Source organism: Bubalus bubalis, chromosome 17 (genome assembly GCF_019923935.1).
Source record: "Bubalus bubalis isolate 160015118507 breed Murrah chromosome 17, NDDB_SH_1, whole genome shotgun sequence".
NCBI lineage: Eukaryota > Metazoa > Chordata > Mammalia > Artiodactyla > Bovidae > Bubalus > Bubalus bubalis.
The window spans coordinates 8,049,057-8,065,871 of NC_059173.1; the positions used below are offsets into that span (position 1 = coordinate 8,049,057).

General features: G+C 50.7%; 2 protein-coding genes across 5 annotated transcripts in view; one reads left to right on the forward strand and one right to left on the reverse strand.

Moving 5' to 3' along the window:
* The window catches only part of WSCD2 (WSC domain containing 2), a 116,578-nt gene extending 112,581 nt beyond the window's left edge, over window positions 1-3,997 (forward strand). For all 3 annotated transcript variants that reach the window (XM_006045053.4, XM_025267443.3, XM_044930028.2), the window contains exon 9: window positions 2,015-3,997. In XM_006045053.4, coding sequence (XP_006045115.3) covers window positions 2,015-2,367 — 353 coding nt within the window. In that variant the 3' untranslated portion in view covers window positions 2,368-3,997. The remainder of the gene's footprint in view (window positions 1-2,014) is intronic.
* The window catches only part of CMKLR1 (chemerin chemokine-like receptor 1), a 79,205-nt gene that overhangs the window by 10,161 nt on the left and 52,229 nt on the right, over window positions 1-16,815 (reverse strand). The window lies entirely within an intron of this gene.

Genomic DNA, 16,815 nt, shown 5'->3' on the forward strand with positions numbered 1-16,815 from the left:
CTGTTTTCTGGGAAAGATGGGGGCCTGGAATCAGGCAGGCCTGGTCTGGATGGTGCTTCCCAGCTATGTGACCTTGGGCAAATGACTTCATCTCTCTGAGCCTCCATTTCCTCACTGGTGACAAATGAACAGTAGTCTTTTCCTTTCTGGGTAGTCACTATGATTAAGAGATAAGGGGTGTCCATCATCCAACAGGGGTGAGGATTTAGTTATGAAGCACCAGCTGGGCTCCCCAGCCCAGCTTGGGAAACTTGCTGACCCTCATTCAATGAAGAGATTCCTCTGGAAGATGCAGGGTGGCACTGCCCCTGTGAGAAGTCATGGGTTCCCGAGGGTTCCTTCAGGGTTCCTGAGAGTTCCTTCAGGGTTCCCGAGGGTTCCTTCAGGGTTCCTGAGGACCAACCCTTTGACTACTATCCAGCTGGGGCTCAGAATTGAGGCTGCAAATCCCCTTCTCTGTTCCCAGAATCCTTTATGACCCCTCTCTTGGGTTCCCCTTGAGCACAGTTTCAGCAGCTCCAGGAGCTGGCTGGCTGTCTCTTTGAGGTCTTCTCCAGGGAATTTCCCACATTCTGTTGTAGCCTGTCTTTGGAGCCAGGAGATCCCAAACAAACATTCCCAGTCTTCATGACAATCCATCCTGTGCTTTTACTGCGGCAAGGAAATGAACAGCACAGAGGAACAGTGTGTGATACTTCAATAAAAAGCAAAGAGAGAGCGAACCAGATAGAAAGGTGTCAAGATGACAATGTAAATTTGTTGTTGTTCAGTCACTAAGTCGTATCTGACTCTTTGTGAACCCATGGACTGACGCACGCCAGGCTTGCCTGTCCTTCACTATCTCCCTGAGTTTGCTCAAACTCGTGCCCATTGAGTCAGTGATATCATCCAACCATCTCATCCTCTGCCGCCTCCTTCTTTTCTTGCCCTCAGTCTTTCCCAGCATCAGGGTCTTTTCCAATGAGTCAACTCTTCGTATCAGGTGGCCAAAGCACTGGAGCTTCAGCTTCAGTACCAGTCCTTCCAGTGAATATTCAGGGTTGACACTGTAAATAATCCGACTTAAACCATGGCCTCAGCCCAGAGGAGGTACCTGGCTAAGCCTAGGGAGTCAGGGAAGATGGCACCTCAACTGAGAACAGAAAAATCACAGTGGTAATGATAACCAGCATTTACTGCGCTTCTACAGGGTGCAGGGAACCATGCTAAAAACTTTGTATGCTTTTTACAGTTCTCTATACAAAGGCCCTGTTACTACCCTGTGAGAAGAATTGTTACTACACAGGATAGCTATTCCTACATGGGATAATTTGGTAGATAAAAGCCCAGACTTTGAAACCAGACTATTTGGTTTCAAATCCCAGCTCAGCCAGTTTTTCGCTGTGTGACCTTGAGCAAGTTCCTTAACCTCTCTGTGCCTCAGTTCCCCCCTTCTGTTAAATGAAGAAAACAAGGATGCCTGCCTCACAGGGTGAGGAATATGTGAATTGATAGCTATATTAGTATATTTATCTCATTATATATTAAGATCACTGCATGTTAAAATATGGGCTTCCCAGGTGGCTCGGCAGTAAATAATTTGCCTGCCGATGCAGGAGATGTAGGTTCAATCCCTGGGTCAGGAAGATTCCCTGGAGAAGGAAATGGCAACCCACTGCAGTATTCTTGCCTGGAAATCTCGTGGACAGAGGAGCCTGGTGGGCTACCATATGCAGGGTCACAAAAAGAGTTGGACACAACTGATGGACTGAGCACGCCTGCCTGTTAAAATATAGAAACAGAGTAGCAAGGATTTATATATGTCTGTGCCTGGTGTGGCATAAGCCCCAGACAGATGTCTTGGGTCTCCCCAAAGAGCAGGAAGGACTAAGACTGTTTTAGGTAGAAGCAGCAGCCTGGAGGCGGGAGGCGGGAGGCGGGAGGCAAGTCTGGCTGTTTCAGGGCTCAGCAGTGGTGGTGGTGTGTATGCAGCACACGCACGTCGGGCCCACGCCTCCCCTCTCTGTCCATGCAGAGTGGCCGGAGTTCGTGAGGAACTACGCCCCGTGGTGGGCCACTCACACGCTGGACTGGCTCAAGTTCGGCAAGAAGGTGCTGGTGGTGCACTTTGAGGACCTGAAGCGCGACCTCTTCGTCCAGCTGGGCCGCATGGTGGGCCTGCTGGGTGTGGCCGTCAGGGAGGACCGGCTGCTGTGTGTGGAGAGCCAGAAAGACGGCAACTTCAAGCGCTCTGGGCTCCGCAAGCTGGAGTACGACCCCTACACTGCGGACATGCAGAGGACCATCTCCGCCTACATCAAGACGGTGGACGCGGCGCTCCGGGGGAGGAACCTCACGGGCGTGCCCGACGACTACTACCCCAGATGATGGATGATCAGACCGGGGCAGGGGGCGGGCCGTCCAGACCGAGCAGGCCCTGGGCACTCCGGGCCCCTGGGGAGTCCCACCCGCCAGTCCGCTCTCCCATGTAGGTAGGGACCATCCCCTTGGCCTAGCGTTGGCCTCCGATGAGTTTCCCGCATGACGAAGGAGGCTCAAGGGAAGAGATGGTGCAGGCACCTCCCACCGACTCGCAACCGCCCCCCCACTCCTTGGAGATGGAGGGGCGGCCGGTTTGGGGAGTTCCCGCCGCCTGGACCCTGCTCTGTCTCCGGTGTCCCTGCCCCCCGCACCTGTGGGAAGGAGGGCTCCTGGGTGTCCCAGAGATCGGGGTTCCTCACTGCGGGTGTGGAGGACCCTGGCACAAGAGCTAAAGGGAATGGCCCAGACTCGCCCCCGTGCTGGGCTGAGCACTCGTAGCAGCCCCATCCTACCCCACCCAGGAAGCGCGGTGACAGGATTTATCCGGGCCACTTCTGTCTGCAGGAAGATTGCTGGGAGGTTTCTCCGTGGGCTTAGGTTTCTGACATTCTGTGGGTCAGAGAGGCCCTGGCTCTCAGGGTAGGTTAACTGGGGCCACCTGGTGGGGTCACAGGCATCCGGAGCCCCCACGTGGCGTGTCCACTTCGGGACCTGGGATTCTGCCCTTTCCTCGCCCGCTGTATCCAGGAGATGACCCGCTTCCAGGGGTGACACCTCTCTCCACCGTGGGGTCCCACGCATTGATCTGACACTGCCCTTCCAACCCCTACCAGCGGGTCCTCTGCTGTCCAGGCGGGAGAACACGCGTGCCCCAAATCATGTGACCTGTGAGCGAGAGAGAGCCCCACAACCTTCCCAGACCAGCGACCCACCTTTGGTCATAGTCCAGGGGGGCCCTTTAAGGAAAGGGGTGATGGGATGGTTCTTCATATCTGTACAGACGCTGCTCTTTCGATGCTGAGATGTCCAACCAAAAGACTGGGTGGCTGATCATCTGTCTTAGAAAGCATCAAGTTCCAGGATTCCCTCTCTCCCCTCACCTTGGGTACCCGTGGTTTCGCATCCTGCCCACACCTGCATACCTGCACCACCAACCCCCACCATGTAGATGCAAAAGCCATAGGTCACAGCTCCTTGCTGTTCTGTCTGGAACAACCCCCCCAAGCAGCTCCCTCTGAAGCCTTGGGGTGCAGGTAAATGCTCATTCCCAAATAGCCAAGAGACGATGGAGAAGGCAAGTGTAAAGAGATATATTTTTCTAAGAGGAATATGACTCATACATTCCACCCCCTTGGAACCCGGCCACACAAAGAGAAGGGCTGGGGGATCGGACCCATTGTCCTCGTCCCTGAGCCTTTCATCTTTAGGATTCGGGCCACCCCAGGGCCTGGCCAGGGGGCTCTGAATGTATTTTGTACCAAATTTCTTTCCCCCAGGCAAATTTCTAGTCTTCTTTCTCGAAGCATCAGAGGGTTTGGCCTCCCCGCCCTGTAAGAGGTCAGCTCTCTCTCTGGGAGACTCTGGGTCCAAGACCTGAGCCATTTCTTTGCCGGTGGTCTCTTCAGGCCACCAGCCTCTATCTGAAGACTCCTCAGGTCAACACCATCATTAAAAGCAAGTTTTGTTGATAATTCTACCACGTGATGGAGTGTCATGTAAGGCAAGGTCACAAATAGGATGTTTTTTCTGCTCTGTGTGTGTGTATGTGTGTGTGAGACAGGAATGTTCTGGGTGCGTCATTGCTCTTGTGTCTGTGAGGCTGTAAAGAACTGTGTGTCTTGGTGTGCAGAACTGTCTCTGCCTCTGTGTTCAGCCACCCTTCTGTGTGGGGAGACTGCACCCCACCAGCTGGCGTGATGACCGCCCCATGTCTGGTGCATCTGTGTGCCCCCTTCTCCAAAGCCCGACCCTTGGGGAGGAAGGAGAGCTTGGTGGTCCAGCGGTCCCCAGGGCCCGGGACATGCCCGGCCTGCAAGCTGGGACCCCGGGTTCCCACCCCGCTGTCTCCCCCAGCGCGTTGTGGCTCCGGGACCCAAGGAGAAGCATCAGGGCCTGCATCTGCTGACGGTGGGGGTTGCCTCCTGATTTCTCCAGGAACCCCGAGGCTGCTACAAACATCCCTGGTAGACAGTGTGGGCAGGAGGAAAGGGTGGGGAGGCCAAGGGGTTGCCAGGGGCAAGGTCCTTCAGGAACCAGCTCCTTTCCTTCCCTCCCCGTCTCTCTTGCACTGGTGTGCTTTCTCCTCATCCCTGCCCCCCTCACTGTTTTTCCTTATTACGCTTGCCTTCTGCTCTCAATTTCTCTCTTTGTGGTCTTTTTTATTTCCTCGAGATGCACATTAAACCTCTTTTCGTCTTTCTCCTCTCTGTCTCTTCCTCCCTGCCCCCATCCCTGAACCAGTCTCTGACTGCATTCTCTTTGTTTTGATTTCTGCTTCTCTTTGTCCATGCGTCTCTGCGTCTCTCAGTCTCTGTCTTTGCCTGTCTCTTGCTCCCTCTCTCTCTCTCCCTCTCCACCTCTGTTGTCCTGTCCTCCATCCTCCCCCTCATCTTCCTGGAGAGTGGGGGCGACTCCTTGGGATCCAGACACAGTGAGACAAATGCTACCCGGCCCGGTAACCAAGGAAGTGGTTTCCTTAGCAACAGAAGCTGCAGGCACGCGCTCCACTGCCCCGTCCCTTAGCTATGACAGTAAGTACCGAGAGGATGGGGGACAAGCCTGGGATGAGGAAGTCAGTAAAGACACTGCTGTATGGGTCCTCTTGAGAGGGGACAGTGGTCAGAGATAAGCACTTTAGGGACATTCAAAACTATGAGAGGTGGAGGGGCTGTGGGGTCAGAGGCAGAGTGGAGACAGCTAGGGAAGCAGTCCACAGAACCTGGGGACAGACTGGATACATGGGGGGCGGGGGGCAGACAAAGGGACACCAAGATTCTGCCTGAGCATCTTCAGAAGGAGGGCTTTTGAGGTGCAGAACAGAGGGCAGAGGAGCAGGTGGGGGAGGGGGAATGGTAAGCTTCTTGTCCCCAAGAGTGCACCATCCAGCTGGGGTGACATCGGGGGAGGGGAGGTGGAAACAGACAGAGAAATATCTCACATGATTCACCCTATAAACTGGCAACAAGGAGCCCGGAGGAAAAAGCACAGCCCCAAGGGTGGTTTGAGAGGCTCAGGGATGGCACGTCATTGGATCGTGTGGCACAAAAGTTGGTGATGACCCTTGGATTGGAACCTGGGAAGGACCCAGAACCTGTCCCAAAGATGGGAGACAGAACAGGGCAGAATATAAAGAGACAGGAAGAGACAGGGAGAGAGAGAAAAGAGAAAACAGGAAGAGAGATTTTAAATCATCGATTGGGCAGTGTTTCCTACTGGGAAAACAAAATAGACGTTCAATTTTAGAGAAACTAAAAAAGGGGGAGGGAGGAAGCAGAACCCCCCTACGGGGTGATAGCTTTTGCAGCTATAAATAACTGTCCCCAAAGAAAACACCTGTCAAGACACATCCACTCCCAGGGACACAGACTGTGTCCCCAGTTTAGGCTGATATTTAAATGACTCAGAGCGGGTGACGGGGGTGAAAGGCAGAAAGTTGATCAATGTAACACCAACACCTCCCTCCATTTTTTCCCCAAATGCAATAAAGCGTGCAGGCGTGGAGAGCTATAAATCTGGATGATAATAATATCCGTCCCCACAAAAGCAACATGTTTATTTATCATGTTTGCACATTTACTATTTCCCCTCAAATTTACAGTCTGCAATCTGCCAGCAGGCAAGGGTCGGGGAGGGGGGGACATGGAAATGAGAACAAACTGGCAGAACATCAAGGAGTGAAGAGATGACGGAATATCTATCCCCTCCATCCACACCCCCACACCCGGGCTGCCTTAAACCCACTTCCAACCATGGTGGTGATTTACCTGAGCGGGACCACGCGTCTCTATTTCTGGTCTCTGACAGCTAATTGAAAAGAACAGTCATTATAGGACGGAACGTGTCACAACAAAATGATTTTTGTGTGTTCTGGATTCTTTTGCTAAACAATTATGGGGAGTGAACAGTCTGCCAGACGTGAGAGAGGGGATTGATCTTAGTGGAGACGTGTGTGTGTGTGTGTGTGTGTGTGTCCTGAAAAATGGGGGCTAAGAGGGAAGGGGAGGCGATTTAGGGGTCAGATTTTCTTCTGAGACCTGGGTTAGGCACCTGACCCATAGAGTCCCCTGGGGTTCCAAAATGTGAAACGCCCATGCCTTATCCCAGACTTGGGATAAGGATCAAATTTCCCAAAACATAAGAGTTCAGGCATGGACGAGAGGATCTGCAGGGCTTACTGGGAGCAAAAGTTGTATTTACAGTTGCCTTGTTGGTAATCACTGGCCCCGATCTATGTGCCACGGTAGTAGGTTTTTTTTTTTTGACCGTGCAGTGTGGCATGCGGGATCTTAGTTCCCCAGTCAAGGATCGAACTCAAGCCCCCTACCGTGGACGGACAGAGTCTTAATCACTGACCTCAAGGCATGACCCCTGCACTAGCACAGTGCCCGGCACACAAGTGCAACGGAAGCGCTTGGTGATTTTCTGAATGAGTGAATTGAGGACTGTTAAAGGATCTTCAGAGAAAAACCACAAGTCATCAGCCAGAGCAGGCCCTTGGCGGCCCTGAATTTTCTCTCCAGCATCACTGAACTGATTTTCTGTTCTCTCACCCCCAGCCTGAGCCCCTAAAGCCGATGGTGTAGTGCAGCCCACTTACACAGGCTCCCAAACTCACATTCAGTGACATCACATCCGTAGCTTGAAATTGGCCATGGTGAGAATATTTACACCATGGAAATCGACAACTGCTACAGAGCAGGTGAGTGTCTTTCTGGTTTTGTTTAGAGAGCCAGTCGTTAGGTGTTTACCAGCACACCAGTGCCCAAAGCACAGAGGCACACGTGTGCTGCTTCTGGTCTCTTCCATGCCTTGATTCGCACTGTCCCCCTCTATCTGGAAAGCCTCCTTAAGACTCAACTCAGGCTCTTCCTCCTCCAGGCAGCCTCCCCTGATCCCAAAGGCCAAGTTCAGCTCCTCCTCTAACCTGATCGATCACAACTCTGGACGTGGCCATTCTTGTGCTCTCTTCAGTAATCTGGTACAGGTGTCTCTCTCAGAGCTCAGGGCATGAGCTCTGTTAGGGCAGGAACCTTGACTCTGGATTTCAACACACTTCCTGGCCCAGACTAGGTGACGAGCAAATGTTGACCCAGTGGAAGAATGGATGTGTCAGTTGCATTGAACACCATCCACCAGCCTCTCAGTCATCACAGACTTTGGGGTGAGTAGCTAGAAGAAGCGTCCCACTACTGCCCAAACAATGGCCCAGAAGATGGGGAAATGAGAAACCACTCACAGTGATTAAGTAGCTAATATTTGTTGTTGTTCAGTTGCTACGTTGTGTCTGACTCTTTTGCAACCCCATGGACTGTAGCCCAACAGGCTCCTCTGTCCGAGAGATTTCCCAGGCAAGAATACTGGAATAGGTTGCCATTTCCTTCTCCAAGGAATCTTCCTGACCCAAGGATCAAACCTGCATCTCTTACATTGGCAGGTGGATTCTTTACCGCTGAGCCACCAGGGAAGCCCAGAGTACTAATTATATACTGAGCACTGTGCTAGGAGCTTCATATGTATAACGCCACTGAGTCGTCACCAGAACTCTTGGAGGCAGGGACACAGTCTCCCCACTTTATACTGAGGGAAACTGGGGTTCAGAGAGGTTAAGTAATTCGCCCAGTGTCACACAACTGGGAAATGATTGGATCTAGGCTTTGAATTCAGGCAGGCAGTCTAGCTCCTGAATCCATATGTTTAGCCACGATGCTGTATCCCAGTGGGGAGAAACAATCCAAGAACCCAGAAGGTAAGGGTGACCCTAGCAAGTCAACACAGAGAAGATTGCTGCAGCGGGAGATGAGGGATGAAAAAAAAACTGCAAAGGACTGGCCTTTCTGGGGCCAAGGACCCCTGGGGTAAAGAGGAGGTAGAGACAAGGCCAGGAGCTGGTGCTCCAAGCAGCTCTGGCTTCTTAGCAGCAAGGTGGTTTATAGGTTCCCATGGCAACTACCAAGCAATAATCTCTTACTCCACAGCTCAGTGATTCTCTGTGAAGTCCGTCCCATTCTCTTTTACTGCCATTCCTCCCAGACAATAGAGGCAGGGTGACAGTGTCTTCCTCAGAACAGACTGTGCCGGAGGTGAAGAAATGGCCTTGAGACCCTTTCTTGATGGAGGAGCAAAGTTTGGCAGAGGGGATGGGGGGGCGGGGCAGAAGAAAGAACAAAGAGGAGCTTAAGACCTCACAGGTCCACTCCTCAGACTGGAAAGGGGGTTTCAGACGGGCTTCTTGGTCTCATGGAGGCCATGAACTGTCTCCCCAGGAAAAGGTGAGCCGCACATACACCCACACATGCAGAGTTTTGCAAAGAGTTTCAAGGAGCATTTAGCCTCTTTGAGACCTAAACTAGGAAATAAATAAATCATCTAATCCAGTGGCTTCCAAATTAGGGCAGCAGAACCCTATCTTCAATCAGAATCAGAAGTGAAATCCCAGTCTCTAATACAGTGGTTCTCAGTCAGGAGGGATCTTCCCGTAGGGATATCTAGCAATATCTGGAGATGTCCTTGGTTTCCACAGCCTGGGGAGGGGGAGGTGTTACTTACCTCTAGCGAGTGGAGGCCAGGGACATAGCTCAAAATCCTACAAAACACGGAACAGCCGCCACAGCCAAGAATGACCTGACCTAGAATATCCAATAATGTCAATGCTGGCAGACCCTGGTGTAATATAATAGAAGGGGCTCTGCTCATTCATTCATTCACTCACCCATTCAGGGAAATGAGTGGGGAGTTCCTTCAGCATCACACTAGACTGACTAAACTCAGCTGTGTGACTTGGGACCAGCTGCCAAACATCTCTGAGCTTTAGTTTCCTCATCTCTAAAATGGAGATGATCATGGAATAGAAGTACTGGGCCCAGTACTCTATATACAGTGGGGATGGGGCAGGCGGGGCTTGGAAAGCACAAAGGTATTATCTTCAGTATCATCACTATGACCTGGAGAAGGAAATGGCAACCCACTCCAGTATTCTTGCCAGGAAAACCCCATGGACAGAGAGCCTGGCAGGTGACAGTCCATGGGGTCGCAAAGAGTCAGACATGACTGAAGCAACTGAGCACGCACGCACACACACACGCACTCACTGTAGCCTGCCAGGCGCATCTGTCGGTGGGATTTTGGGTCATTATAAAAAGAAGAGGCAGTAGGTCTCTTTCTCTGTGAGGACACAGCAAGAAGGCAGCCATGTGCAGACCAGGAACTGGGTTCTCAACAGGTACCACCAAACCCGCCAACACCTTGATCTTGGACTTCCCAGTTTCCCCCTCCATAAAACCAGGATTGCTGCACTGGGCGATCCCCTGAGGACCCAGTCATCCCTGGGACAGGACAACTTAGAATCATACAAGCCAGCCCGCTGGGGAACAAGGCCTGGAGAAGGAGGAGCCTGGCCCCAAGTCATGTTTCACACCTATGTTCCCTGATGTCAAACCTACCATTCTGAGAACAGTCATCCTCCACACGCCCTTTCTTTGTGTGCTGATGGGCTGAATGGACTAAGGCCACAGGGTCCTGATGGTGGGCTGGCAGGAGCTCAGCCTAGGGAAATTCACACCCTCTTTCTCCCCTTGATTGCTGTCCTTGAAAGCCAGCCATTTACTCTTCTCTCGCCTTGTAGGGCTGTGGGAAGTGTTTAATTACTAAACATGCCTTCAAAGCAAGCTAATGTTAAAGAACACTGCTTCAGCACTAATCATTGTTATCAGAGGTTGCTTTCTACCTCATTAGATGCATGGATACGATAATTGTTAGCTAATCCCCAGGGAGAAACCAGGAGCCCCGCAGGTGTTAGGACTGCATCTTTCCCAAGCAAACGTCCAGATTCCCAAGCCACAGGGTGGCCAGCTCATAGGTCTCGGAACCTGCATGAAGTACCTTCACCTTCCCGGGTTCAAGTCCAAGCTCTGCCACTTCCCAGGAGTGCGGCCTTAGAAATGAAGGTTTGTGCTCTTGAGCATCGGTTTTCTGATCTGGAAAATGAGACCTGTGTATATGGAGTGCCTGACCCACTGTAGGGGATGTAATTATTATTGTTGTCCATGTCAGTATTTCCTCTGCTGTGGAAAACTCAATGTTTTGTTTTTTGATCAGCTTTATTGAAGTATAGTTTGCATATAACAAAATTTGCCAGTTTCACTTATACAATGTGATGGAATTTAACTGCCATGGTACACAGGCATGTCACCACCCTCACCATGTTGCTATGGAACATTATGGTGTGTGTGTGCTCAGTCCTGTTAGTCACGTCTGACTCTTTGTGACCCTATGGACTGTAGCCCGCCAGGCGCCTCTGTCCATGGGATTCTCTAGGCAAGAATACTGGAACAGGTTGCCATGCCCTCCCCCAGGGGATCTCCCTGACCCAGGGATCGAACCTGCATCTTCTGCGTCCCCTGAGCCACCTGGGAAGCCCTGGAACGTTATCATTTCTCCCCAAAATTCTTTGATGCCTTTTGCAGTTGATTCCTTTCCTCCACCACCATAGCCTCCATAGCCTCTAGCAACCACCAGTCTTTTTTCTATCATAGTTTTCCAGGATTTCATGTAAATGGAATCATATTGATCTTCTTCTTTTAGCTAATGTAAGACTTTTGAGATTTATCCTGGTTGTTGCATATATAAAGAGTTCGTTCCTTTTCACTGCTGAGTAGTACTCCATTGTATGGACATACCACATCTTTTTTTTTAACCTATTCACCAATTGATAGCAATTTGACTTCTTCCCAGTTTTTGGTTATTATCAATAAAGCTATTTGGTTGGCCAAAACGTTCACTCAGGTTTTTCCATATGATGTTACAGAAAACCCAAATGAACTTTTTGGCCAATTCAGTACTACAAATGTTCACTTGTGGGTCTTTGTGTGAGTATAACATTCTCAATCTCTTGAGCAGATACCTAGGAGTGGAATTGCTGCCAGGTTACAAGATACACATATGTTTAATAAAAGAAACTGCCAACCTTTTCCAAAGAGTCAACACCATTATGTACTCCCTCCAGGAGTATAATGGAGTTTTTAGGGCTTGAGCTCAGTCATATCTGACTCTTCAACCCCATGGCCTGAAGTCCTCCAGGCTCCTCTGTCCATGGAATTCTCCAAGGCAAGAATACTGGAATGTGTTGTCATTTCCTCCTCCTGGGGAATCTTCCCCAGCCAGGGATCCAACCCGTGCCTCTTGCCTCTCCCGCACTGGCAGGCAGATTCTTTACTGCTGTGCCACCTGGGAAGCTGGTATGAGAGTTTAGTTGTTTGACTAGTTAAGTTTTGTGAGAGGATTCACATGACAGAACCCTCCCCTGCTCCATCAGCTGGGGTTGCTTCGGACAAAAAGTATGAGAATATCTGACTCACAAACATGTGAATCCCCATAAGAACAAGGACTGTGGTCCTTCCCCCTGCTATGAGTGGCTGCCATTTTGCTGGACCTATTCAGAAGCAGGCAGCTTCCCAGCATGTGATTCTCACACTAACCCTATGGTTTAGAAACCACCATGAACCCCTTTCACAGCTGAGCAAGCGGAGGCTTAGATGATCACTTAATTGTTCAAGAGACGCAAGCAAGAGTCAGGGCCAGGACTCGAACTTTGGTGGATCTAAGAACAAAGGCCCAGAGGGCTGAACCACTTCTCACATGAAGAGTGAAAGCAGGTGGGAAAGGAAGGCGGAGGGGGGGGAAAGATGCTGCCATCCCAAGTAGCAAGCAAGACATGGACGTGAATACTCCAGAATGCTGGTGATCAGAAAGAAACCAGTGCCTTGTGCAGAGCACTTTGGAGGTCCAAGGAAGCAGAAAATCTGAAATCTCCGAAAGCCCTCTTTTTCTCCACCTCCTCTGAAGGTTGCAGTCCCCAAGGCAAGCCTCTCCTTAATCCAATTAAAATGGACTTGTTTATGCTTATCAGCTCTTTATTGGGTTTGTTAAAAATGTGCAAATTACCCAGAGGCCTCTTCGTGCCCCGAACCAAAAGGCATCAATAAAACTATTAAGTTAAATCCAATTAAGCACAGCTGCTGGAACTTGAGTGTGGTAGAGCAGAACAGAAGGGAAGGAGGGAGGGAAAGGATTTTTGCTGCGGAGAGAAGAGACCTTCCAACATCCCCACTTAGATGCCTCTCCAACATTCCATGAGTGTGGGTAGGAAAAGGGCAAAAAGATTCACCATCTACCATGTGCTGGAGGGTGGACTTTTGTGTACTATATCATTTAATTATCTGCGTGTGTGTGTGTGTTCAGTTGCTAAGTCGTGTCCATCTGTTTGCAACCTCATGGACTGCAGCACACCAAACTTCCCTATCCAATTATCTCAGTAAGTCCAAGGGGTGGACACAGTTGACCCATTTTGTAGATGAACTGAGGCTCAGAGAGGTGAAATAAGTTGTCCAGAATGTCCCACGACTGGGAAGTGACAAAGGCAGAATTTGTGTCCTGATCTGTCTAAACCCTCTCCCTGGAATCTTGGAATGTCAGAGCTTAAAGGGTCCTTCCAGGTTGTCTGGCCAGGAGCAAGGCTCTGGAAACACACAGACCCTGAGTTTACACATCCCTAACCAGGTGGTGCTAGTGATAAAGAACCCACCTGCCAATGCAGGAGACCCCAAAGATTCAAGTTCTCTCACTGAGTCAGGGAGACCCCCTGGAGTAGGAAATGTCAACCCACTCCAGTATTCTTGCCTGGGAAATTCCATGGACAGAGGGCCCTGGTGGGCGACAGCCCATGGGGTTGCAAAGAGTCGGACTCCGAGCACACATGCAGAGCAGAAAATGTATGCAGCCATGCTAGTTTGGGGAGGAGTCGATGAAGTGATGTGTGTCTTAAGTAACTGGTACATAGTAGGTGCTTGTTATATGCTAACTTCTGATAAGTTTACTCTTGTCAAAACCCATCTCCTTCCCCTTCCCGATTTTTTCAAAAAGTAAGGCTGAGACCCAGAAAGGGAGCATGACTGTCAAAGTTACACAGAGACCCCATGACAGCGGTATGACTCCAGCATGAGTCTCTTGCCTTCAGATTTAGCACTTCATTTCAGAACCTGCAGTGCCGCTCCACTTTGCACATGAAAGCAAAGCCCAAAACACTGAGGCATGAAGTGTAGAGGGCACTTGGTGGCCAGGGTCATCAAGTTTGATGCTGAGGGAACTTCCCTGGTGGTCAAGTGGATAAGACTTCGCCTAACAATGCAGGGGATGAGGGTTCAATCCCTGGTCAGGGAGCAAAGATCCCACATGCCTCATGGCCAAAAAACCAAAACAGAAACAGTATTGCAACCAATTCCATAAAGACTTTAAAAATGGTTAAAAAAAAAAAAAATTGTTGCCGAGCACAAGAGCTTGGCAGCCTCCGTGTCCCGGCCTCTTGGCACTGCCATTCCTTAGCTGTGTTGATTGGGCACATGTCTTAACCTCTCTGAGCATCTAGTTTCTCCTCATTAAAAGCAGGGCTCGTCACCCCATCCCAGTGAACGTTCAGGGTGCAGCGAGGCCGGGCAGGTGAAAGCCCCCTTTAAGGCAGAATGACAGCCTGCAAACAGCACTGTATACAAGACACTGGGAGCAGTGTCTTGAGCATCTGTTCTTGTGGCCTCCAAAAATGCAGGCTGGGTTTCTAATCCCTGGCAACCCTCTGACCCAGGGGACACAGTGCAGGAAGGGAGAACAGACGCCCAGGGTTCCGGGCGGTGTTAATCCTATTACAGATGCAATAGGAACCCTAGGTGATCTCACGAAGCACCGTCCTCTCCACAGAGCTTTCCCAGCCCTGTCACTGGCTGATTCCCAGGTCTCAGAAATCTGGGAAGCAATTCCACCTAAGTGGGCAGAAAAATCATGTACGACTGTGCATTGATTACAGCAATGCCAAACCCTCCTGGGCTGCAAGGATGCAGTCCTCATAGTGCAAGGATAAACAGCTGGAAGTTAGGCCGGACTAGGGGGGAAGGGGGTTCAGCTCCCAATCACTACATCCTCTTCACAGCCCAATCACCTTGGGCAAGAGACTTTGCCCCTGTGAGCCTGCATTCCTCCTGCAAATGTGAAATGTAGAGTAATTATCATTAACTGCTGAAGATTGTTAGTCATGATCTTAATAGTGATCGTTATGACTTTTTCACTCCGATTCTTAAGACCCAAACACTGTTGGGAGCAGTAGATAGAGTCAAGAAGGGGGAATTCCCTGGCAGTCCAGTGGTTAGGACTCTGTACTTCCACTGCAGGATTTCCTGGGGCACGGGTTCCATCCTCGGTTGGGGAATTAAGATTCTGCATGCCACGCTGTGTGGTGCAGCGGGGGTGGGGGGGTTAGAAGTGTTGGTAATAGATGGCTCTTCTGCAAATGATGAAGGAGCTTTTTTAACTAGTGCTGCAAATACAAGGTCTTTGTCCAGTCGGCCCCAGGAGTCTGTGTGTATGGGAGGAGAGCTGGACCTGTTACATAAGAGGAAGAATGATGCGATATCTGCTCTGATGTGTGCAATGCGATTTGCAGCCGGACTGTGGACTAAAGGCAGGCTGCTGTCTTGAGGGAGGATTTCCCACCTTCCTTTATTCTCTCTTTTTAGCACAAAAGAAAGCCCAGCTCCTGGATTCTGCCAGGGCAAGGAGCAGACCCACTTCCTGCAACAACTCCAAGGCTTACCACCAGATAATAGGAGAATAGAGCACAGGGAGAGGAAAAGAAAAGCTACTGCTTTTCAAGAACCAGGAGGCAGAAGAAGGGGAGGGGGTGCAGGCGAGAGGACTGCCCAGGTACTGGCTTGCTTCCTCCTTGCAGCTTTGCCCCAGGTCCACAGAGGACAGTGGGTGGCCTCCAGATCACAGCCTGGTCTCGCTGGCTTTCTCGATGCCCTCGGTTCTCGTGTGCTGTGGATATGGGGCAGGGGCAGTGACCTTCTCACAAGCTAGGATGCTTCATCTCAGTCCCACCTGGGAGGAGGGCAGAGTAGGGGTGCTGGGGTTTATATTCAGGGGAGCCAGGGCAGGAAACTGATCACCCAAGCCCAGGGCAAAATCCTCTTTCCATGGTCTTACAGGCACACGTGCAGGACCAGGGGAAGTGGAGACATTCCTTCACATGCACTGGGGCAGAGAACCCTCAGGAACTCCAGACTCCCCCATGCTCCCCTGGGACCATCAGACCAAGCCCTACCCTCCACAGGCCCAAAACCACTGCAGGAGACAAGCAAGAGGACACTTAACCTCCGGAGCCTGTATGAAGATCGTTTGGACTAAAATGTCAAAACGGAGTTAGATTAGTTTGCTAGAGCCTCTGTAACAAAATACCACAGATAGAGCAGCTTAAACAAGGAAAAACACTGTCCCACAATTCTGGGGTCTGGAAGTCCAGGATCAAGGTGTCAGTGGGGCTGGTTCCTGCAGAGAGCCTGGAGGGGAGCGTCTTCCCCCCGCCTCTCTCCTTGGCTTGCATGTGGCCGATTCCCGTGTCTCTCCATGTCGTCTTTTCTCTGTACGTGTCTGTGTTCAAACTTCCCCCTTTCTATGAGGACACCAGTCAAACTGGATCAGGCCCCAGCCCGATGACCTGGTTTTAACTTTCTCACCTCTGTGAAAGCTCTGTTCCCAAAGCAGGTCACATTTTAAAGTACTGGGTGTCAGGAGTTCAACACAGGAATGTGGGGGGCACATTTCAAACCACAGCATGGGTAAAGCTTAATTGTGCTTTTGTTTTGTTTTCTGCCAGTGCTGGGGGGTGGGAGAAGTTGGAATGGAAGTCCTAAGGAAGACCAGATTCAGCTACAGACAAAGCAATTACATTTTCTTCACACACTCAAATTGCAGCAAGCATTCAACGTGCAACCCCAATACATAATTTAAGCAGATTTGTGCAGCCTCCTGAAACAATAGCCTGGATTAGGCACGGCCCCCAGAGATAACAAAGCAAGTTGCAGTCTTGTAGCTCCAGTAAAAGGGGGAAAAAAAATGGAATAAAACATTACAACAGTGAGAGCTAGCAACTTTAGAGATGTGTAATATTTTCCAGATGCTCTGATAAGCTCTTGACACAGATGATTTTATCGAATCCTCATGCAACCCTACAAGGCGTGTTTCCTACTCTCCCAGGCTTAGGGATGGGGAAGCCAGGTTTCAGAGAGGAAAAGTTATTTGCCCAGTCCACCCGGCCTGATTCCAAAGGCTGTGTGTGTGAACACTGCCCGCTGTACCCGCCTCATTTTCCTGAGCTGGGTGACCTCCTCCTAAAGCCTTAAAGAGCACTTCCTTCTCCCTCAAGGGAAGGGGTGGGGCAGGGACCCGAGGTGGGGTACTGGTGTGCAGAAGGCT